Below are 25828 nucleotides of genomic sequence, written 5' to 3'. Positions count from 1 at the left end.
CTGATTTTGGAAGATTTGTAGAAGTCAAATCCCATAAAAATAGTCGAAGGTAACACTAAAAAGTAACAACGCAACAAACTTCGGTTTAACATTGAAATTTTGAAAATAAAGAGAAGGCATTATCTGTTTAAATTATTATAAAATTATCTGTTTACAAGCTAAAGTGCCAATTCCATAGATATATATACCTATATATATCTATATATATATATATATATATATATATATATATATATATATATATATATATATATATATATATATATATATATATATCTATGGCCAATTCAAAGTTCATAAAAAACCTGGCAAATAAGAAACCTCGTCAGGTTTTAAAGCTGAGCCACTGAGTTTGGTGTTTTATAATGCAAGATTTTTAGCATGAACATTTAAATATAAAAATAAACCAAACTTGAAATTTCCAATTTTGCTAGATACCTGCAAATACATCCAACAATGACGAGTACACGTTCTGCAAAAATTGCTGCAGTGCTATGGAACACTGGAAATTTTAATATACTGTTCATGGTGCATATTCTTACAACTGTGTGTTAACATTTCCGTCTACATTGTATATGTTCTTTTAGTTACTCATCATAAAATAAAACACGCACATACACATAAGTGCACATCAGCAACTTCATATATTCTGATATACTGAATCAGCCTAGTGTCAGCGCTACTGCACAAGTTTTAATTAGCATCAACGTCAATACATCTAAATTTATGTAATGCATTGCGTTATTGCTTTGTGTACAGCATAGTGCACTTGTCTGGGGATTGAACTCGGAAATAAGAGTCGAAATTTGAATGAAAATGTAGGGCCCGTCTCCAAAGGTTTGTACAGCGTGAATCTTTATCCAATCAACAATATTTTAACCCATCTTTACTTTTGCCTTTTCATGTTTTAAGCTGATAATAGGATAAGTAATGACTAATTGAAGTTAAGCTAATTTGGCATTTCACAGCTAAAGGACAAAGAGAGGTGTGTTAATAAAAAGTTGACCACGACCATAAATGATAGTGCGTTAGTGTACATTCTGAACCCACCTGCACTCCCGGTTAGCAGAAAACTGTGTCCCAGCATGGCTAATTCGATGGCTCGACATTGTTGGGCATTCATACTGCAAAATGTTATATTGGCAAAATGTAATGTCATAATCTCAAAGTTGCTATACACCAGTGAAATTATGCGGACCACAAAATATATTTACATATATTGCTTTATTGTAACTGTATCAGAAGCCTTCCAATCATTAGCATGTAGCAATTTTTGCATAAAAATGATAATTAAATTTGATAGATTTTAATAATACCTTACACTCCATACAGTGAGTGTCAAGTGAATTGTGTAAGAAGAAAGCTGTTAGGCCAAGTGAAAGCACACTGAATCAAGTAATGGTGTCTTTTGTTGTTATTGAACTTACTTTATGATGAATATTGTTGCGGCTAGGAAAACCCTCACTCACACGTTTATATGCTTTTTCTCCAGGTTACAAATAGTTCAACAGAACTCTCGTTGATCAAACGCCTTGTCTTTGAACGGTAACGCCAGCGACGAGTGGAATGAGACAAGTCAATGAACTGAAGGAAAATCCCAAGCCTTTACATGTTAGTATTTGCGCGTTTGTGACCAATCCAACGACGAGGTCAAAAGTTCATTTCGTAAGCTTTTCTTGTAGCCGTTATATATCGAATCCCGATATTCAAAGGTCTACATTAGACGCTCGTTTCCGCCCGCAAGTGTTTTTTGTAAGTTGCGTATTGTTGGTAAAGGTGAGTGTTTTAATTGGTAAATTTTTGGGTTTTTAGGTTATTTGATGTATATTTTCAGATGAGAGCATTTCTAACAGTGAAAGAGATGGTGTGATTTTTTGTAATATACCCTTCTCTCTTTTTTCTCACCGTCGCCTATCGCAACGCTCGGAGTACCCGTGGTAGAAATGTAGTAGGTGAGAACTGCGTTTTCCCGTGACCGCAAGAAATCAACGTTCGTGTGACTTTCTCATTACACGTTGGCAGTAAATATTAATCGCATGTAAATTACTATTCATTAATTTATTTTATTTAATGATTAGTACATTTGTATAGCTGTATTATAGGCTGTCGAACTCAGAACGGCGCTGTTCCACACGGCCGCAATTTTGCTGTCTGAACGTGCAAATATCGTTGGGCGCCGTAAAGAGGCGCGCTAACCAGATATGACGTGCTCTGTGTAAAACTGAATAGGTTATGTATAGTAGAGGCATTGAACTTAAAACCCCTGGAATGGCAATCACGTGACTTTTACGTTGATAATAATACGTAACGTGTGCGCCATATTGAAGAGCTAATCGAATGCTAGTTCCGTTTGTAAACAAACGGGAAAAATGACAGAAATGTTGAATAGTTATTTTCCAGCTGGGTGTTAATGAAAGCTACTCCTCCACAACGTTTAGAGTGCCCTGATAGAAGAAAACCTATTTATAACATATGGAGTGAGATATATCAAATAATAAGTAGATGTATAATAGATTTTCGTGGACCATGTTACTCATACAAACTGTTGTATTACAAATGCATAAACCCAGCAAATGATATATTCAGGCAAATAACAGCTGTTCCATTATATTAAAATTTGTATTACATATGCATAAATGCATATGGAAAAACTTAGCACATGAAGTATTTCGATAAAAACAACACATAGGTATGCTGCCAAAACAAAAACTGTTTTCAAGATTTATGTGATAATAGCTTATGAATGTATGATATGTATAATACATGTATAATGTATACAATAATAATAAACAACAATAATATAATGTATACATGTATAATCTGTAAAAGATGGAATGAACTACTGCAACAACTAAACGGAAATTAAAAACAGTTGTAATAGAGGATAATCAAAATAATACAAACAAGGAAATGCAGGAATTAAGTGTAATCAGATGATTAAACTTATCCATACACGTTACAGAAACTGTGTAAAAGGAGATTTGTATAGCACTGGATATTGAGCCAAGGTGCATCAGTTTCTTAGAACTAAATTAGATTAGGAATAATAGCACAACATCAGCTGCAGATGAATATTACAGTGATTACATTGTTACTGGCCTTTAAAAAGTACTACTTTAGTATTGTATGCCACAAAGATGCACCTTGCAGTTTGAGTGTAGGATTTTAGCATAATGATGCTGTCGAAGATCATAAAACGACTGAATAAGGTTTTTCATCAATGCAGTGGTTGGATATGCCATATGCCGTGTCCGTAAGGTGTTTCCCAAAGCATAACACATGACTAGATCTTACACTACTGATAAAATACACCACACAATGGAGTGGATCTGGCTTTGTATGAATACGAAAGTATTGATCTGCAACTAGCAGGATCCTGATGACATCGTCTGATGAACGCACCAATCCTCCATTGTTTTGTAGCTTGAGTAGAGTATAGAGATGTCGGTGCTGGATACTTGACTTAGTGGTAACCAGCAACTGACGGCCAAGGTCACGACAGCACTTTAGTTAGCTTTTGCACAATGTAGCCAGCTATATAGACTATACTGTTACCTATAACAGAAATTTGACATCTGAAATCATTGAGTTCCACAAACTGATCAACTTCTGGAGTACCCTGTATGATGAGAGTCTCGTTTTGAGCAGTAACATTACCTGTCTTACTAGCATCTGATTCTGCACCACATTTGCTGATAAGTTTGCGAAGGTAGCCTTAAACTGAGTAACAGTAGGATTATTATTCCAACCCCCTAAACAAAAGCATCAATTATAACAATTACATAAAATCAACAAAAATGAATGTCTTATTCACATAAACATAGTACCCTTAAGATACAACAATACAACTAATAAAATAAACGAAAATAGAACAGCTCAAAATGCTACCATATCGCTATGTAAAATGAAAATGTGACAATTTTCACTGGAAGTCATTCACACACATCTTAGGCATAAAGGTTGACTTGCAACAAAATTCACATTACCGTTATTTGATATGAAAATATTCACCATGTCTTACCCTGTTGTGTTGTAGGCAGGGTTGTTAAAAATCGATGATATTTTTTAAATCAAAAAAATCGATTTCTATTGTTTTATTTGATTTTTTTTATTTAAATCAATTTTTTTGATTTTTTTGTTCCAAAAAGATGTTTTGTGTTCTAAATTGCAAGTTATTGCTATCAATTTGGAATTTATGATTTGCAGGAGTATTATGTAGTTTTATTACAACAACTAGGAAAAGAAAAAAACATTTACACAGTTAACACACAATAAAAAGGACAGCATAATTTATGCGTTGGACATTAAATCCCAGAAATGAAGATGAAGAATCACAGAGAACAGATCACACAACTGCTAAGCTGCAGACATATTCATAGGCACCTGCTGTGGCAGCTGTCACTGTTTTGGGTGCTGTTTGAGGTTTCTAAATTTTTTTTAGATATAGCTACTTTAAGTTGAGCAACCTTGCAGCACTGTGCTTGACAATATGGTTTTAAATTCAATCATTGAAAAGTATCATTCAACATTGAAAAATATTACCTTTAAATGACTTCAGTCGAATGCTTTAACCTGCTGTCAAAACATGGATCATTGAAATGTTCGTTGCAGATAAGTGCTCAAGGATCAGGCTTATTCACTCTTCTGCGGTTGCGATACCATTGTAAATAATGAGAGTTCTCAGTAGCTTTGTTTGGAAATCTAAAAATTAAAATGAAACTGTAGTAGTTAGTTAGCAGCAGTAGTAATAACAATAGTATTATTACTCTTATCTCCTTACTGCTAGCTAGATCCAGGTACAACAATAAATAATATTATAAGCACGACAAACACTTCCTTCAAATATAAATATTTAAAAATAACCTAATGGGTTGTAGTTCCAAAATATTAATATAACAAAAATTCAAAATTTAAATAATAAAAAACCTTCGTTCTGAAGGAAGAACATTTCACTCACTAGCTTATAAAGTTATCTAATCACCGACAAAATACAGTCAAACTCGTACACTCAGTAGTGACACTGATCGACTCTCACTCACCCAGTGACTAGTGTATTAGAACTAACTAGTGGCAGTACTAACTAGTAGTAGCACAACTATTAGTAGTCGTAGACTTGAGCAATAGTAATAGAACTAGTAGTAGAAGTGACTCACTTGTGAAATGTCATGCCTTTTCCTTTAAAAGTCCATTCTTGCGGTTTTTGCAGTTCATGGAATAGCAATAGCACTGTGCACCTACACCCTTCTGTTTCTTACATAAATTATTAGTAGTAATCTCAGTAGTCTGTTCCTTTGATTGAGCGGTGTATTCGTGACCTTCCATAGCTGTTAAATCTGAAATTAGATTTCTTTCTCACATTGAACACAATGAAATTAACTTGAACATTAACTGATAATGGCGTCGACCGGCTTTCCGTACTCGCAAATGACCTCTTGCCATTCCAGGGGTTTTAAGTTCAATGAGTAGAGGCGTGTAGTAACCGGAGAATCCCGTTAATGCGCCCTAGATACCTAGTAGCGGCTAATAGTCGGAAAAGTACGGTACTCTATAAAGCGGACAGACAGATAGACAGACAGACAACGATTGCCGTTTATATAGTAGAGTACCTGAAAATACTCAAGGTCTGATTGTTCTTGATTTACAATGTAGCAGTTTCCATGAAGGCATTTAGTTAAATCTACTATCATAGATAATATCAACTGTTCAAACAAAGACAGGTCCTCTCTTTCTACTCCTTCTCATCAAACCGTCATATATGTTACCAAATTATCAAAATTACAGCACATCTAAGGCCTCAAATCCCATCATCATCATCCATACAAGACGAGAGAGGGGAGAGAGTACAACTCCAGTCTCAACTCACAACTGAAGGTGATGACAGTGAGCTGTCTGATAGCTTGGATTACTTGGACGAACATAAAGCTGATTTGGCTATCATCAGCTTGAGAGTGAAACCAAGTAGAAAAGCTTGGGCTAAGAAACTCTTTGATTCGTCATCTGTAAGTTTCTTTTCATGGTATGAAACTTCATCATTCATGGCACCTCCAAAGGATCATTAAAGTTGGAACTCTTGTCAACTGCCAATCCTGTTTTGTTTAGGTCTATGGGATGACAACTCCTGTGAGAGGGCGCTGTTTGATCATCAACAACATCCACTTCGCTGCACCTGATGGCAGCGTAGACAGCGACGGGAGTGAAAGAGCTGGGTCACAAATAGATCAGCAAAATATAGATGGGCTCTTTAAAAGCCTGTCTTTTGTAAACAAAATCCATGAGGATCTTCCTGCACAGGTTAATAGAGAATCTTGTTATAAAGCTTTCTCTATTATAATTAATGTTGTTTTTCATGGCATCAGAAGTTTTAACAGTGCGGTTATGATAGATTGAATGATTAAGCTTTTGTTATCAAGGTTGTCAGGTTTCATAGCTTTTAGTAGCTAGTAAATGTAAGACCACTTGTTTTATCTTCATAAGAAGCCTTAAAATGAACAACTGAGTAGATGATACAGAGTGAAGGTCAACTTCATATAATATATACAGGAGATGCTGAGAGCTATACATGAGGAGACAGAGGTTGAAGATCACAAAGACTATGGCATGTTTGTACTCGTAGTCATGACACATGGTAATGAGACACATCTCTATGGTACAGACCAGCAAGCAATCCCTCGTAGTTCAGTATACGATCTGCTGTCTCCTCGGTGTTTCCCTCACATGGCAGGAAAACCCAAGCTACTTATTTTTGAAAGTTCCTATGGAAGTAGGTTGACAATTCTCTATTTACACTTTAATTTATACAGCCAGACTTACTGCCAGTTGAGAAATTTTACCTGCTGACTTTAGCAACTACCATCAGATTTTGCTGACATTTAGGGATGGATCCCTTTTACGTCAATGTCTGGATATACCTAAATTACTTGCCGTTACCTCCTCCATAACACAGTGTAATTACACAGCTGCTGGTAACATATGATTATCTATTACAGACAGCTATGATCTACCATTTGAGAATATCCCTCATTTCTATAGATCTCCAGACCCTACTCCAACTGTTGTCCTCCCTTCCACATCTAGCTCTCAGTCTACAAGTACTAACTCAACTGATTTCTTGGCGAGGGATGACTTTTTCATCATGAATCCGAGCTTTCCTGGTAAATCATCTACTTATGCATACAATGAATATAGGGTCTGTGGTTGGAGATAGTCTTACCTATTCATTGGATGGTAACACAGAGGTGATATGTACTACATCTGTTTAAATTCTCTATTGTTGTCTCAGTTTTTTCTGCAATAATCAAAGCTGCTAGCCTGTGGACCTGCTGTTAAACAGTTTAGTAGTTGAATTAGACACTAGACATGTCAAGTATGGCTGTATGTATTTAGACTATAGACTCTCTGTCAACCCCTGTGTACATACACAAAGTAAGTTCCAGCTTGTAATAACTGTAGGTAATATATTTTCATGCTTGCAAAGTTTTGCTCAGCTTTAAACTGATCACTAAAATTATAGTTTTTTTACCTTTTAATGTTTTGCTAATGAAGATCATCTTTAATCTTAAATCTCTCCATTTTCCCTGGTAACAGATATTTCTGTACAATCTCTACAGCTCCTCATCTTCCCTGGTAACAGATATTTCTGTACAATCTCTGCAGCTTGTCATTTTACCTGGTAACAGATATTTCTGTACAATCTCTGCATCTTCTTATTTTCCCTGGTAACAGATATTACTGTACAATCTCTGCCGCTTCTCATTTTCCCTGGTAACAGATATTTCTGTACAATCTCTACAGCTCCTCATCTTCCCTGGTAACAGATATTTCTGTACAATCTCTGCAGCTTGTCATTTTACCTGGTAACAGATATTTCTGTACAATCTCTGCATCTTCTTATTTTCCCTGGTAACAGATATTACTGTACAATCTCTGCCGCTTCTCATTTTCCCTGGTAACAGATATTTCTGTACAATCTCTACAGCTCCTCATCTTCCCTGGTAACAGATATTTCTGTACAATCTCTGCAGCTTGTCATTTTACCTGGTAACAGATATTTCTGTACAATCTCTGCATCTTCTTATTTTCCCTGGTAACAGATATTACTGTACAATCTCTGCAGCTTCTCATTTGTTTTGATCAGTTGTCCGTTGATTATAATAATGAGATGAATTCTTTTGAAAACCTTTATATATACATGTCATGTGTTGTTTTCTCGCATTCAATCGAAAGCAAGTCATGCTTGTAGTATCCAATGGCATTTCGAGTTCTGTAAGTAGCAGCTTGTGAGTAAATGGCGTTACTGCTGTGTTTGTATTTACAGGTTATATCTCTGGAAGACATGTTGCTCATGGTTCCTTCTTTATAAGAGCCCTCGTGGAAGCTTTCTATAAACACAGCTGTCATCGGGATGTGAAAAGGTTGTTTGAGGAGCAGGTACTAATTAGTAGTAGCTATAATAGCAGTGTTAGAAAAAAACCATAGTTTTTATGAAAAAGACGGAAAAATGGAAAAACCAGGTTTTTATGGTTAAACCGGTTTGTATGATTTTAATAATTCACCAAAGTTTTTGAAATTTCAAGTCCATTGAGTATCACTTACTAGAGCTGCATGATTGAGTATTGAACATGCATATGTGAAATCATCTTGTGAAAATTGTACTGTGAGAGTTGTTATGGGAAAAAAGAGAGAAAACATGGAAATTTCAGAATGAATCTTTAATAAAACATGATTGATGAAATACAGAGCAGAAATCTTATAACATAAAGTGGATATATTACATACAGCTCTATGTATAAGTAGGAACTTTTATCTAAGTGATTAATTGTGTGGTAGTGAAGAGTAGAGCATAATGCAGATGCATTGCTAGTGTTTCGAGCATTGGCAGATGACTCAACTTGTATCACCTGAATACTAGCATCACTGTCTAAATTGGTGTTTTCAGCTTGACATTTTTCTACGTGAGCTGTAAGCCTATCTGCGTGACCTTGCGTTACTACAGCACACCTATTACGTTTTGTCTTAAAATCTTTGCCTGTTGCAGTTCGAGTGAAAAACTGCCAAACTGGATCCTGTTTGCGAGGCATCTTGGAAATTTGAGGCACAACTTTAACTTTTCAAAACTCAAAAAAAATTAACTGAACTCTAACAATCCAACTACTTCGGCTTGCGCCCAATAAATGAGATATTAATTTGCAAACTTAAAGCTTTTTCCCAAAAGGATTTCATCATTTTAATTTCTAATTATGTATATGCAATCCTTTCTCACTGGCCAGACTTGATAAAGTATTCATTCATTATTAGAGACGATGATTGGATTAGTATATTTCACATGGTTTTCATATTTCAAAACCAATTGAAAAGGAAATTCACTAATTCATTGTTGTGCTAGGATTTCATGTAGTTTCAACTTGAGCTCTGCCATCAAATTACTATTGTGTCCAAAATGAACTTCCACAGTTTATAATTACATATAATTGCATTTATACCACACAGGAACCACTAGGAGCTTAAAATATTATGTTTTTCACAAAAAATGATGAAAAAATCATAAAACCCGTTTTTTTTCGGCTGTTATGAACCGAGCCAACCCTGTATAATAGTGTCAGTAACTGTCGTTATTCATTTTTCACCTTTTACTAAACAGTATCTTAGTGAATATTGTTATACTTTGAGGTGTATATATAAATACGAAAAAATATTGCAACTAGCAGGAACCGAACTCGTACATTTGCATGCACAAGCTTGGTTCCTGCTAGTGTCAATATTTTTTCGTATTTTATCTCACTTCTTTATTTTTATCCCTGCGACCACTGGGTACATGGACTCTTTTTTGACAAGGAAAACAAAGGCTTTGACAAAGGCTTCCAGTCTCATGCGCCGTGAGAAGTCATATATTTGATTTTACGCACAATTATTCCAAGCCTTAGTTTCCAAGCCTCATTTTCCTTATTCCAAGCCTTACTTGAAGCCTTATTCCAAGCCTTAGTTTCAAAGCCTCATTCTCCTTATTCCATGCCTTAGTTTCAAAGCCTCATTCTCCTTATTCCAAGCCTTACTTGAAGCCTTATTCCAAGCCTTAGTTTCCAAGCCTTATTCTCCTTATTCCATGCCTTACTTGAAGCCTTCTTCCAAGCCTTAGTTTCCAAGCCTTATTCTCCTTATTCCAAGCCTTATTTGTAGCCTTAGTTTCCAAGCCTCATTCTCCTTATTCCAAGCTGTCATGCAAGTGCCAAGTATTATTGGTACTTTGCCAACAAACATTATGCTTATTAGCTAAAGCTTTATACAAGCTAATATTATATAGTACTGTCTCATTATAGCTATTAATAATGCTTGTAGCTTTTACAAAGCTTTTCTATGACCAAACATATAAATACTTGGGTTTTCTGTTATCAAATCAGTTGTCTCTGGAGAGTGCAATAAACCACATTTCTCTAATTTAATACTCTATTTGATTGCTTCTGTGCAGAAACATAACAGAAGCTAATTGGCGACAAGGATTTCTCTTTTGAACAGATACAAAGAGTTCTAGTTTATTACAAGAGTAACTGTTCAAAATTGCACCACTACAATGGCAGAAGTAGCAGACCTGATCAAGCTAATGCAGAAGCAGCAGGAGGACCAGAGACAGCAGCAAGAGGAATACAGACGTCAGCAAGAAGAGCATAGACAACAGCAGCATGAGGAGTTCAAGCAGCAACAAGAGGAATACAGACGTCAGCAAGATGAAAGAATGGAGGAGAATAAGAAAATGATGGAGCTACTACTACAAAACCTACAACGGAAACAAGAAACAGCTGCAACCGCTGTTCCAGCCTTCCCAGGTTTTGACCCAACAGCAGAGCTACTAACAGATTACATAGACAGATTCAACACCTTCATTGCAGCAAATTCTATTCATCAAGACAAGATTGCTGGCACTTTTCTCACCAACCAACAGCCTACACTCTACAAGCAGCTTAGTAATATGGCAGCTCAGCTTTCAACACCCAAGCAGATCAACGACCTCAACATGGATGAAATACTGGAATTTCTCAAAGACCAGTATGACCCTAAGCGCTTCATTGTTAGAGAGCGTTACAAGTATTGGAGTGACATGCAGAGGAAACCTGGAGAAACTATTCAAGAGTTAGCTGCCAGAATTCGTCAGGATGCAACTACATGTGCCTTCATAGACATTACAGATCCATTAGATGAGGCTCTCAGAACAAGATTTATCTGCTCTGTAAACAATGAAGCAGTTCTCAAATCTCTCTTCAAGGTCAAGGACAATGAACTCAACTTCAACAAAGCTATACAGATAGCACAGGAAACAGAAGAAGCAGCTAAAGTTGCCAAAGAGACAGTTTATGGAAACTCGTCTAAAGTCAACAAGGTTGCTCAACAGAAATCAAGATACAAACCACTCCAGAAAAACAACTCTACACCTGACAAGCAGAAGGAAGGAAAGCTATGCTACAGATGTGACCGAACTAACCATACAGCGGATGACTGCAGATTCAAAGCAGCCACCTGCAACTTTTGTTCTAAACAAGGTCACATAGAAAGAGCATGCAAGAAAAAGAAATCATCTGCAGCAGGAAAACCAGTAAAGATGATAGAATGCACATCAACCAAGATGGTGAAACTTGCTGAAAACATCAAACTGGAGGGAGACAACTTCACACTTGAACTGGACACTGGAGCTTGTGACAACTTCATCTGTAAATCAATATGGGAGAAGCTAGGAAAGCCAAACCTAAAACCTACTACAGTTAACTACAAATCAGCCTCAGGACATCTCATAGAGACGCTTGGCAGATGTGAGCTAACTGCCCAATTGGATGCACAGAAAGAAGTCAGACTACCATTTGTGATTAGTGCTGTACAAGATCTCAACCTACTAGGAAGAACTGCTATACAGCAACTAGGCATCTCTATTGATGACAAGCTACAACAGAACCTTGTATCAACAATCACAGAGAACCAGCCAGATGGGAGGTTACAAATCAAGTGTAAGGAGATGTGCAAAGAATTTCCAGAAATATTCAAAGACGAGCTAGGATGTCTCAAGAACTTTGAACTAGAGATAAACTTCAAACCTTCAACAAAGCCAGTCTTCTGCCGACCCAGACCAGTTCCTATTGCCTTGACAGAAGAGCTCAACCAAGCATACGAAGCAGGTGTAGCTAAAGGCATATGGGAACCAACTCAATTCAACCAGTATGGAACACCAGTTGTACCTGTACGCAAATCTACAACAGGTCAAGCTGCAGGGAAGATCAGAGTATGTGGAGACTACTCCAAGACTATCAATAATCAGTTAGAAACACATAGGAAACCTATCCCACTACCAGAAGATCTAATCAGAAAACTAGGTGGAGGCTATTGCTACACAAAGATTGATTTAGCAGATGCCTACAATCAAATATTGTTGGCACCAGAAAGTCAACGACGACTAGCACTATCAACACACCGAGGAGTACTACTACAGAAGAGGTTGCCCTTTGGCATAAGCTCAGCACCAGGGTATTTTCAAGAAATCATGGAGCAACTGACACAAGACCTCCCAGGAGTTGCAGTATACCTAGATGATATACTAGTGAGTGGAGCCAATGCAGAGAGCCATCTACAAAACTTACGTCGACTTCTTCAAAGATTAGAAGAAAGAGGGCTCAGATGTAGAAAAGACAAGTGCTGTTTTGCTCAACCGACAGTAGAGTATCTGGGACACAAACTCACTTCAAAGGGAATCACTAAAGGAAAGAAGGCAGATGCAGTACAACAGATGCCAGTCCCAACAGACATAACTCAGCTAAGATCTTTCTTAGGAGCTACACAATTCTACAGCAAGTTCATACCCAATCTGTCACAACTCACAGGACCATTGCATAAACTGACACGCAAAGGAGAGACCTGGAAGTGGGGCACTGAACAAGAAAAGAGCTTCAACAAACTGAAAGATATGCTATCAACTGATAGTGTCTTAGCACACTTCAACGCAGATCTTGACATTGGAATCTCATGTGATGCTTCAGAAACTGGACTGGGAGCTGTACTATTTCATCGTTATCCTGATGGAAGTGAGAGACCAATAGCCAGTGTTTCAAAAACACTGACCAGCACACAGAGGAAATATGGACAAATACAAAAAGAAGCTCTCTCAATCATATTTGCTCTAAAAAAGTATCACCAGTACCTGTATGGTCGACGGTTTATCTTGGTAACTGACCACAGACCTCTTCTCACACTTCTAGGACCTACCAAAGGAGTTCCAGCTCTAGCAGCCAACAGACTAGCAAGATGGGCACTGGTACTAAATCAGTATGACTACACCATAGAATACAGATCTACCCAGCATCATCAAAATGCAGATGTCCTCTCAAGACTGCCAGTTGGACCTGATAAAGAGTTTGATGCAAGAGAAGATGAGGATGATGTTGATACAGTATGCACTATTCACACTATTGGACAACAGCTCAACTCTACAGACTACAATGTTCTAGCAAAGGAGACAAAGAAAGACCCAACACTAGCCACAGTAATGCGCTACACAGCAGAAGGATGGCCTGGTAACAAAGAGATGAAGGAGACTCAGCTGTCACTCTTCCACAAGATCTCAGATTCACTTTCTATCACTGAAGGTTGTCTTCTATATGGCAACAGAGTAGTCATTCCTGTCAAGTTACAACAGGAAGTATTAAAGATCCTTCACCTTGGACACTTTGGAATGGAAAGAATGAAGAAGCTAGCTCGAACTGCTGTCTATTGGCCTCGCATTGACTCTGATATAGAGGAGACAAGCCGACAGTGCACTGCCTGTGCGGAACACCAGAAGCTTCCACAGAAGTATCCTATACATCCCTGGATGCTACCTGAGAAGCCATGGAGTCGTCTTCACTTAGATCATGCAGTGAACTTCATGGGCAGCCAATGGCTAGTGATGATAGATGCCTACTCAAAGTATCCATGCATACACAGGACTTCATCTACTTCTACCAGAGCTACCACAGACATCTTAGAGGAGATATTCGCACACTTTGGATACCCTCACGCCATAGTCACTGACAATGCTACCAGCTTCACCTCAGGAGAGTTTCAGCAGTGGTGTCAAGAGAGAAGCATTGTTCACCTCACTGGAGCACCCTACCATCCAGCTACAAATGGCGCAGCTGAAAGACTAGTACAATCCTTCAAACAAGCCATGAAGAAATCGTCACTCTCACCTAAATCTGCACTACAACAGTTCCTGATGCACTATAGAAGGACACCACTTCCTACAGGATACTCTCCCAGTCAGCTGCTGAATGGAAGACAGATGAGATGCAAGATTGACACCCTATTGCCATCACCCGCACACATAGCACAGTTTCATCAATCCAGAGAAGTCAACCGATCTGCAGAAAAGACAGTTAGCAAGATACACAGCTACAATCTTGGAGCACCATGCTATGCCTTGTATCATGGACCTAGACGCAACAGACAACCTAGATGGGTTCCAGCCATTGTTACTAAGAGATATGGAACTCGTAGTCTCAATGTCAAAGTGGTACCAAAGGGACCTACTTGGAGAAGACATGTTGAACAACTCAGACCAAGATACTCAACAGAAGAAGATCAAGACCCTGGAGATAAACCTGATATAACAGAGGAGACAAAACTGCAACTACCAGCCCCTACAACTGTAACAGAGCAACCTCCGTCTAGAAGAAGACCACGCAACCCTCGTCTACCTGATGGAGATGAGTATAGCAGAGACAAACCCCGAAGGTCTAAGAGAACCAGAAAGAACCTTTAGCTTAGTGAGGAGGTGTCATGCAAGTGCCAAGTATTATTGGTACTTTGCCAACAAACATTATGCTTATTAGCTAAAGCTTTATACAAGCTAATATTATATAGTACTGTCTCATTATAGCTATTAATAATGCTTGTAGCTTTTACAAAGCTTTTCTATGACCAAACATATAAATACTTGGGTTTTCTGTTATCAAATCAGTTGTCTCTGGAGAGTGCAATAAACCACATTTCTCTAATTTAATACTCTATTTGATTGCTTCTGTGCAGAAACATAACACAAGCCTTACTCGAAGCCTTCTTCCAAGCCTTAGTCTCCAAGCCTTATTCTCCTTATTCCAAGCCTTACTTGAAGCCTTCTTCCAAGCCTTAGTTTCCAAGCCTCATTCTTCTTATTCCAAGCCTTACTTGAAGCCTTCTTCCAAGCCTTAGTTTCAAAGCCTCATTCTCCTTATTCCAAGCCTTACTTGAAGCCTTCTTCCAAGCCTTAGTTTCCAAGCCTTATTCTCCTTATTCCAAGCCTTACTTGAAGCCTTATTCCAAGCCTTAGTCTCCAAGCCTTATTCTCCTTATTCCAAGCCTTACTTGTAGCCTTCTTCCAAGCCTTAGTTTCCAAGCCTTATTCTCCTTATTCCAAGCCTTACTTGAAGCCTTCTTCCAAGCCTTAGTTTCCAAGCCTTATTCTCCTTATTCCAAGCCTTACTTGAAGCCTTCTTCCCAGCCTTAGTTTCCAAGCCTTATTCTCCTTATTCCAAGCCTTATTTGAAGCCTTATTCCAAGCCTTAGTTTCCAAGCCTTATTCTCCTTATTCCAAGCCTTACTTGAAGCCTTCTTCCCGGCCTTAGTTTCCAAGCCTCATTCTCCTTATTCCAAGCCTTACTCGAAGCCTTCTTCCAAGCCTTAGTTTCCAAGCCTCATTCTCCTTATTCCAAGCCTTACTCGAAGCCTTCTTCCAAGCCTTAGTCTCCAAGCCTTATTCTCCTTATTCCAACCCTTACTTGAAGCCTTCTTCCTAGCCTTAGTTTCCAAGCCTCATTCTCCTTATTCCAAGCCTTACTTGAAGCCTTCTTCCCAGCCTTAGTTTCCAAGCCTTATTCTCCTTATTCCAAGCCTTACTTGAAGCCTTCTTCCCAGCCTTAGTTTCCAAGCCTTATTCTCCTTATTCCAAGCCTTATTTGAAGCCTTATTCCATGCCTTAGTTTCCAAGCCTTATTCTCCTTATTCCAAGCCTTACTTGAAGCCTTCTTCCCGGCCTTAGTTTCCAAGCCTCATTCTCCTTATTCCAAGCCTTACTCGAAGCCTTATTCCAAGCCTTAGTTTCCAAGCCTCATTCTTCTTATTCCAAGCCTTACTTGAAGCCTTCTTCCAAGCCTTAGTTTCAAAGCCTCATTCTCCTTATTCCAAGCCTTACTTGAAGCCTTCTTCCAAGCCTTAGTTTCCAAGCCTTATTCTCCTTATTCCAAGCCTTACTTGAAGCCTTATTCCAAGCCTTAGTCTCCAAGCCTTATTCTCCTTATTCCAAGCCTTACTTGTAGCCTTCTTCCAAGCCTTAGTTTCCAAGCCTTATTCTCCTTATTCCAAGCCTTGAAGCCTTCTTCCAAGCCTTAGTTTCCAAGCCTTATTCTCCTTATTCCAAGCCTTACTTGAAGCCTTCTTCCCAGCCTTAGTTTCCAAGCCTTATTCTCCTTATTCCAAGCCTTATTTGAAGCCTTATTCCAAGCCTTAGTTTCCAAGCCTTATTCTCCTTATTCCAAGCCTTACTTGAAGCCTTCTTCCCAGCCTTAGTTTCCAAGCCTCATTCTCCTTATTCCAAGTCTTACTTGAAGCCTTCTTCCAAGCCTTAGTTTCCAAGCCTCATTCTCCTTATTCCAAGCCTTACTCGAAGCCTTCTTCCAAGCCTTAGTCTCCAAGCCTTATTCTCCTTATTCCAAGCCTTACTTGAAGCCTTCTTCCAAGCCTTAGTTTCCAAGCCTCATTCTCCTTATTCCAAGCCTTACTTGAAGCCTTCTTCCAAGCCTTAGTTTCCAAGCCTCATTCTTCTTATTCCAAGCCTTACTTGAAGCCTTCTTCCAAGCCTTAGTTTCAAAGCCTCATTCTCCTTATTCCAAGCCTTACTTGAAGCCTTCTTCCAAGCCTTAGTTTCCAAGCCTTATTCTCCTTATTCCAAGCCTTACTTGAAGCCTTCTTCCAAGCCTTAGTTTCAAAGCCTCATTCTCCTTATTCCAAGCCTTACTTGAAGCCTTCTTCCAAGCCTTAGTTTCCAAGCCTTATTCTCCTTATTCCAAGCCTTATTTGAAGCTTTCTTCCAAGCCTTAGTTTCCAAGCCTTATTCTCCTTATTCCAAGCCTTACTTGAAGCCTTCTTCCCAGCCTTAGTTTCCAAGCCTTATTCTCCTTATTCCAAGCCTTACTTGAAGCCTTCTTCCCAGCCTTAGTTTCCAAGCCTTATTCTCCTTATTCCAAGCCTTATTTGAAGCCTTATTCCAAGCCTTAGTTTCCAAGCCTTATTCTCCTTATTCCAAGCCTTACTTGAAGCCTTCTTCCCGGCCTTAGTTTCCAAGCCTCATTCTCCTTATTCCAAGCCTTACTCGAAGCCTTCTTCCAAGCCTTAGTCTCCAAGCCTTATTCTCCTTATTCCAAGCCTTACTTGAAGCCTTCTTCCAAGCCTTAGTTTTAGTGCTTGGCTTCAAATTCATGCATGCGAATGTACGAGTTCGAAACCTATTAATCGCAATATGTTTTTTAATGCTGGCTTCAAATGGATGGACACAGCTTTTATTATACTAAAGATTTAGACTAGCTTAAGTTACTAAAATTCATTGAAGGAAAAAACTTAGCCAATGGCAACTACATTACCTTCCACTGTCTGTTTTCTGTTTTAAATCTTGAACGAGTGTGCATAAAGCATACATAAATCATAAATACATAAATACAAGAAATAAACAAACACCTTCATTTAAAAGTTAGAATGATAATTGTTGTTTATGTTAAAGAAAAATAAATCTGGGCAAAAATCTTTTTATTACTCAAGCAATGCCAGGCATTCACCTAGTATTACTTATGACGATCATTCCCTACTACTACCTCGACTACCATATCTATCATGGCTGCTGTCAAGGTTATCACCTTGCTTACTTCAGCTACCTCACCTTTTGTATCTCACTGCTCTATTCTTGTCCCTGCAGTCACAGGTTACGTGCACTCTTCCTACAAGAAAAATACTTAATGATGGGACAACTCCGCATCTCATGACTACTACCCTTTCGATTGGAGGAAACTTTCTCTCCACTACCTTCTTTACTACCTCGTCCATGTCCAGAGACATACCTCTCCTTGTTATAGTCTTTATACCTACTGTTTCTGTTTTTACTATATTATTTCGGCTATATAGAAAATATACATATATTTTCTATATAGAGTATAAAGAAAATATATATATATTTTCTATATACTCTCGGCTCCTTGCCCCATATATACTAACATCACGATCATCACTGCCATCTCAATAATACTTTCTACTACCTTTAGTACTACTGTACCTATGGAAGACTATATGCCTGCCAAATCGTTTATTACGATTACTATAACTTCGTTTATTACTCTCTCTAAGGTACTATCTCGACTTCTTTCATTTGACACCCTCACTACCCCCTTTTTAATCTCACTTCTCAAGTCACCACTTCTACTCTCCACTCTCAACAACCTGTCCAAGTTATTTACCATCCCCCTAGTCCTCAATATCTCATTCAACATATCTCATGTCGAATCAGCATTCTTCATCTAGTCTCCACTCACTTCTGTATCTCTCAACCGTTGACTGCTACTATTAGAGCAAACCTTACTCTATCAGCATTATTAGCTACCTCATCATATCTGCTCAAACTCTCAACTCGTCATAAGACCTCTTTATCACTTTCACCAACCGCATGTCTAGTCATCAGGAACTCATGCCCCTTCACAAGCCTGTTCTCCTGTCTACCATAATACTCCTGCAACTGAAGCAGGGCTTTTATCCGGTACACTAAAGTATGCTTCACCTTGTAGATAGCTAAGAAGGCCAGAGCAAAAAGCATAGAGGTTAACAACAGATATCCAAGAGTAAGCAGGCAGCAGCCCACTCTGATGTGCTTACCAACTGATGGTAAAAAGCTCTACCTATTTCCTGGCTACACTCCTCCACCGCCTGAAAGACAGTAAAACACTTTTCTGATTGGCTATCTTATCACAAACTTTTGCACAGGAATTGTAAATAGTCGACAACATTAAGCAGACCCTATGATGTGTACAGTACGCGCTCCTACAACGTAAAGAATGCATTCCAAGAACATTTACATTATAGGGATTTTAATGTTATAAGAACAGTGAATTGCCTAATCTTTCCCAAGATCATCCAACCAACTCCTTTAGGCATACAAAAAGAAGAAACTTGACTTGACTGTTTGATTTGTGGGCTGTACCATAAGTGCAGCATTATTACTTCACACAAACAATTTTTCATTTTTTATGATCAATCTCACTGGTTTTTACAGACCATGATTGCCGTAATTTTGCAATAAATTGATGAGGAGCGCACATCTTCGACGTTCATTCGCAACGATTTGCATATTTATCTAAACAGCAATGTGTACTTTCAAAGTAAAACTAATAACAAACATTTTATACATCTACAAGAAAGCAAAACAACAAAATATTTTACAAAAAAGCAGTACGTACATACTACCCGCTCGCCATTTATCAGTATCCAGAGGTCAAGGTTAGGATAAAAGAGAACTTTCAATGATACTCCAACTCGTGACATTTAGATTGGTGGGCCGACGTTGTAACACCTGCACCAATCGATCCCTTTTGTATTTATGAGCAATGGGCAGCTACCCAAGTCTATGTATTTTCATAGTCTACTCCCATCAATATCTATAGGATAATAATGTATTTGTAATAAATTCTTTCAAGGCCTAAAGAATTTTGGCTATTAAATGATCACACTGATATATTAGACCTAATCTTGTGCTGCAAATGTTTTCAAAGGCTGGGTTTATTTCCTCCAACAACAATTTACTAGTACAACTAATCATTTGGTATAATCCATCCATTGTTTCATGGGTTCCTTTCTAATCCTTAGCCTGAGTTTCATAAATGTGTATTTGTCAAATGATGTCAAATAGGTTGAAACAGCCCAACACAGACAAAGCAGCACAGGCTGTTAACATACTGATTTGTTGTTGATATAACCATGTACAGGTTATTCACTACTTGTATGCAACCAAACATATTTCACAAGTTGTTTGAATCACATTTAAAAGGACAGCATTTCCAACAGTGTTTTCTTTCTTTAGTTATATACAAAAGGGTTGTTATATTTAATTTTTACAAGAGTTACAATATATTTTCACAAGAGTTATAATACTCATTAGTTCAGGTTATCAACAAGCATTAAATTTGAGTTTTTTGATTTGGGACGACAATTTATTAATTTGATTGGTGCTCTACTACCTGGATTGTTTGAGCGTTCAAGATTTTGCCGTGGTTGCTGCCAGTTAAAATTTTGCATCGGTGAACACCAGAATCTGAATATCATAGACTTTATTAAAAGCAATCTTTCAACATGTTTCATATTCATTACCAATGTTATACTGTACCGAAATTGTATATATAATTTTTATAATGGCCAGGATATAACTATAAAATAAATGTTTCGTTTTCAAGGAGTTATCACACCTCAAATTTAATCTTTGGTGATTCCGTTATACTTGTTCTCATTGAACTGAAACCCATGGAATGGCAAAGGTTATTTGCGAGTACGGAAATCCAGCCGACGCCATGTTATGTTAGCGTTTGAGTATATTTCATTGTGTTCAATGTGAGAAAGCAATCTAGTTTCAGATTTAATAGCTATGTAACATCACGAATACACCTCTAAATCAAAGGAACAGACTACTGAGATTACTACTAATAACTTAGGTAAAAGACAGAAGGGTGTAGGTGCACAGCGCTATTGCTATTCCATAAAATTCAAAACCGCAAGATTGGACTTTTGTAAAGGAATGCAGAGGTGCAATTTTACTGTTGTCACCAGTGTAAAGGAATTTGCTGGCCTTTACTAGGCACGATCCAGACTATTTCATAAAGAAATAAATTGCGTGTGGTTCTGTTCAATTTTTTATTAAAGAAGAAAAATCCACTAGCCGAAGAGCGTACGGCCATTTGCTCTGCTCAACTAAGTGAGCGCTCACCTTTATATATATCTAGCTGCATTACCCATCTATGGGAATAGATTCACGTACAGCAATTTTGATTGAGAGTTGTCTTTCATACTGTAAAACAACTCCAAATATGCAGCTTACTGAAATTGTTTCCCTGATCAGACTGCATACACATAATTATGCAGTCATACATGTCAATAATGTTGGGGAGAACAATGGAAATTTGCAATGTGTTTGACAGCTAGTCTACAATGCATCAGTATCAAACCACTCAAGTCGGAGTTGTCTTGTTTTTGTACAGAGAGCTGATAATGAAATTGACATTGCTAGGCAAACTGAAGTTCTTCAAAGTGGCAGTATTGAAAGATTTTTCACGTTTTAAGAAATTCTACAAAATATTTTGCTATCACCAGCATTTATTGAATGTAGACTCCTACATGCTTAAAACACTAATCAGGGCTCACCAGTTGTTTGTCTATATCCTGTGTTTCGACATGGTATATACAAACAGTGTACCAGTAATTTGGTTGTGCTAATAAAAATTTCAATTTACTATCAGTAATATTTTACATAGATAACACGACAGACAGTATGATGTCAAGGCAGATACAGCATTAGCACTTTACAATAATAAAACAACACCAACATGATAGCCTTTTTATGAGATACAATAAAGAGAATGAATGCATCAAAATATATGCCTTTATATACTGAAAGATATGTTAGAATAATTCATGTGGATGATATGTAAGTATAACAGAACATTAAGGACAGCATGACATAACAATAACATCACGTTAATTCAATGCAGACATGACATAACAATAACACAATGTTAATTCAACGCAACACTTGCGGATAAACAACATTTATTGTTTTTCTGCTGGGTGTATGAACAAAGTTTTCGGCTTGTGCCTACTCTTGAGCAGGCAATGTACAGCTAGCCGAGCAGCTGCTGTAGCTAGTGCATCATTTTCTTGTTGCCGCTGCAACTGCTCAATGATTTCTGCACATCTGGCAGCTGTAGCAGCTGCTCTGAGCCATTTGGGTCGCGGCTGGGTCGGCTCAGCAGTCTCTGCACTTCTAGCAGCTGCAGCATCTATTCTGGCCTGCTCTCGACGTAGCTGTGTTTGTTCAGCAGTCTCTGCTCTTCTAGCAGCTGCAGTAGCTATTCTGTTTTGTTGTAGGCGTAGCTGTGTTTTCTCTGCAGTTTCTGCACTTTGAGCAGCTGCAGTAGCAGTTCTGGCCTGTTCTAGCCGTAGCTGTGCTTGCTCAGCAGTTTTTGCTCGTCTAGCTGCTGCTTTGCGAATTCGGTCTCTCTCTCTACGGGAATCAATCTGTTTTTTGCATTTTGGCAGTAGAGTAGGCTTTTTGGGAGGCATCGTACTGCTTCAAGAGATGATCGTTTTAGTTTGTAAAACTTCTACTCTTTAGGTTATTTGAGGTATATTTTCAATCGGGAGCGTTTGTAAAAGTGAATGAGATGGTGCGCTTTTTTGTAATATACCCTGCTCTCTTTCTTTCCACCGTCGCCTATCGCAACGCTCAGAGTACCCATGCAAGTTCTGTAGTTCTGTAGTACTCGTTGCTGGAATAAAGTACAAGTAACTCAGCTGCGGAAATAAATGAACATGTTTACTATCACGAACAGTGGCAAATCTAACGTTTTTAAGTAGTGGATGTGTGGCAATTCATAGACAATATAACATTGAATAAGAAGTACTTACCTTTTTGATGTAGAAATTTAGTAGCTGAGAATAGTATTTTTTTAACAGTTGTGTGTTCCTGCAGGGAGGTTTGGGTTTCTTTTATCAAACTGCTCAACTCTGATCTGGCTTGTCGGGGAGATAGTCCAAATCGGGCTCGGATGGCTTCAAAGATGGCTGCCACCCCGACTGCCCTTTTGCAGGACTCTGCCTCTCTCTTCAAAGCCTTTCTGAGGTGCAGTGTGCTGGTCTCCTCGGCCCACCTATTTGCAGCTGCGATTTCTCTAAATCCGGTAATGAAGTATTCTGGGTCTCCGCTGCCATTATACTTGGACATTTTGAACTGGGAGGCCGGTTGTGGGTTCCGACTTAATCTGAAAAGTTGCCCAATGGCGTCAGCTAGTCGGTCCATGTCCCAGTCTACACTTCTTGTCTTTCTTTGAGACATGACTTGAGGTTTTCTCCGAGTGAAGGGAACCGTTATAGACAATCGTGGCCTGACTTGGAGTGCTTAAGCCTTTTTTGGCAGTATCGAGCGCCTTACAGAGTGGGGGGGGGGTGGTTGGCATAGTTCCAGTCATCAACCCTTCCCTGAAGTGCTAGATAACTTGCTTATTCTAAAACACAAAGTTTCTCTACGAATGTGGGGGATAGCCGTACAGCTATCTTGGCCAGATTCGAAACTCTCGGTGTTTGCCATACTACTCCGGTTTTTTTCTATTGAGGCTGCTTTTGCAAGCAGGGCAGGAGGTCTGCTGGAGTTTGATTTCCAAATTTCTAGATGGTGCCTACCAGGTTCGGGGCGATTCCACTGTTGCCACCAGTGTAAAGGAACTTGTTGGCATTTACTTGGCACAATCTAGACGATTTCATAAAGAAATAAATTGTGTGTGGTTTCGTTCAATTTTTTATTCGAGAAGGAAATTCCACTAGCCGAGTAGTGTACGGCCATTTTCTTTGCTCAACTAAGTGAGCGTGCTCCTTTATATATAATAGAATAAGCCATTCCGGCTAACGGTAAGAATACAGGATAAAAAGGTGAATAAATAGGATTGCTAGTGTGTTGGTATGACAACAATTTAAGTGATGATAAGTGATAGCACAGCGAGTAAAACAACCATATAATAAAAAGAACAACACAGCATGCAAGATATAACATATAAAAATGTCTACACGAGTTACAATGTCATGGCTTGGCGTCCACCATGCTTTCAAAAGAAAGGACATGACATTTCACAAGTGAGTCACTTCTACTACTAGTTTTATTACTATTGCTAAAGTCTACGACTACTACTAGTTAGTACTGCCACTAGTTAGTTCTACTACACTAGTCACTGGGTGAGTGAGAGTCGATCAGTGTACCTACTGAGTGCACGAGTTTGGCTGTATGTTGTCGGTGATTAGATAAATTTATAAGCTAGTGAGTGAACTTTGTCTTTCTTCAGAACAAAGGTTTTTTATTATTTGAAATTTCTATTATATTAATTTTTCTAAATATTTCTAAAATACAAATTTCTTTTTATTATATTAATATTTCTAAATAAATATTTGAAAAAAATGTTTGTAGTGCCTATAATATTATTTATTGTTGTACCTGGATATAGCTAGCAGTAAGGAGATAAGAGTAATAATACTATTGTTATTACTACTGTTGCTAACTAACTACTACAGTTTCATTTTAGATTTAATTTTTATATTTCCAAACAAAGTAACTGAGAACTCTGGTTATTTACAATGGTATCGCAACTGCAGAAGAGTGAATAAGCCTGGTCCTTGGGCACTTATCTGCAATGAACATTTCAATGATCCATGCTTTGACAGAACAGGTCAAAATGTTCGACTGAAACCAGATGCTGTGGCATCACTGATTGCACTGCCCAGTCATTTAATTGTTTATTTTTCAATGTTGAATGGTGCTTTTCAATGATTGAATTCAAAACAATATTGTCAAGCGCAGTGCTGCTAAGTTGTTCAACTTGAAGTAGGTATATCTAAGGAAATTTCAGAAGCCTCAAACAGCACACAAAACAGCGACAGCTGCCGCAGCAAGTGCTTATGAATATGTCTGCAGCTTAGCAGAAGATGTTGGTGTGAATTTCTCTAGTAATACATCTGTGGCAACGGTTAGTACTTCTTTGCAGTATTTCTGCAATTTGTTCTTTTGTCATTTCTATTAAAATAATAATTATCATGGTTGCAATCCATGTTTGATCCATGCTTGATTAAAAAGTTTCCATTAAACTTTATGCCTAAGATGTGTGCGAATGACTTCCGGTGAAAATTGCCACATTTTCATTTTACGTAGCAATATGGTAACAGTTTGACCTATTTCATTTTCGCTTATTTTATTAGCTGTATTGTTGTATTTGAAGGGTACTATGTTTATGAGAATAAGACATTCATTTTTGTTGATTTTATGTAATTGTCATCATTGATGCTTTTGTTTAGGTGGTTGGAATAATAATCCTAATGTTACTCAGTTTAAGGCTACCTTTCACAAACTTATCAGCAAATGTGGTGCAAAATCAGATGCTGGTAAGACAGGTAATGTTACTGCTCAAAACGAGATTCTCATCATACAGGCTACTCCAGAAGTTGATCAGTTGGTGGAGCTCACAATGATTTCAGATGTCAAATTTATGCTATAGGTAACAGTGTAGTCTATATAGCTAGCTAAATTGTGCAAAAGCTAACTAAAGCGCTGTCACGTGGCATTGGTCATCAGTTGCTGATTACCACTAAGTCAAGTATCCGTTACCAGCATCTCTATACTCTACTCGAGCTACAAAACAATGGAGGATTGGTGCGTTTATAAGGCGGTGTCATCATGATCCTGCTAGTTGCAGATCGATACTTTCGTATTAAGGTAAAGCCATATCCGCTCCATTGTGTGGTGTATGTTATCAGTAGTGTAGGATCTAGTGATGTGCTATGCCTTAGAAAAGACCTTACGGACACAGCAGATGGCATATCTAACCACTGCTTCGGTGATGAAAAACCTTATTCAGTCGTTTTACGATCTCTGACAGCATGATTCGGCTAACATCGTACATTCAAACTGGAAGGTGCATCTTTGCGGCATAAAATACTAAAGCAGTACTGTTTAAAGGCCAGTAACAAAGTAATCACTGTAATATTCATCTGTAGCTGTTGTTGT

General features: G+C 38.1%; 1 protein-coding gene across 1 annotated transcript; it reads left to right on the top strand.

The window, feature by feature from the left end:
- Positions 1-6108: 6108 nt before the first annotated feature.
- LOC137404800 (cell death protein 3-like) lies at positions 6109-18962 on the top strand. The gene is made up of 5 exons (XM_068091031.1): positions 6109-6291; positions 6541-6760; positions 6987-7151; positions 8315-8427; positions 18810-18962. Exons 1-5 carry the CDS (start codon positions 6109-6111, stop codon positions 18960-18962), a joined length of 834 nt encoding a protein of 277 aa, XP_067947132.1.
- The last annotated feature ends 6866 nt before the right edge of the window (positions 18963-25828 follow it).

This window comes from Watersipora subatra, chromosome 9, assembly GCF_963576615.1.
Source record: "Watersipora subatra chromosome 9, tzWatSuba1.1, whole genome shotgun sequence".
NCBI lineage: Eukaryota > Metazoa > Bryozoa > Gymnolaemata > Cheilostomatida > Watersiporidae > Watersipora > Watersipora subatra.
The sequence above is the reverse complement of the archived record's forward strand: the minus strand, read 5'-3'. Positions and strand labels throughout refer to the sequence as shown.

Bases quoted from the DNA above. Each gene is read 5' to 3' on its own strand.
- LOC137404800 (XM_068091031.1), top strand. From the start codon at position 6,109: ATGACAACTCCTGTGAGAGGGCGCTGTTTGATCATCAACAACATCCAC. The intron at 6,292-6,540 runs GTTAATAGAGAA...TAATATATACAG, and splicing joins ATGAGGATCTTCCTGCACAG to GAGATGCTGAGAGCTATACA. The intron at 6,761-6,986 runs GTAGGTTGACAA...TATCTATTACAG, and splicing joins TTTTGAAAGTTCCTATGGAA to ACAGCTATGATCTACCATTT.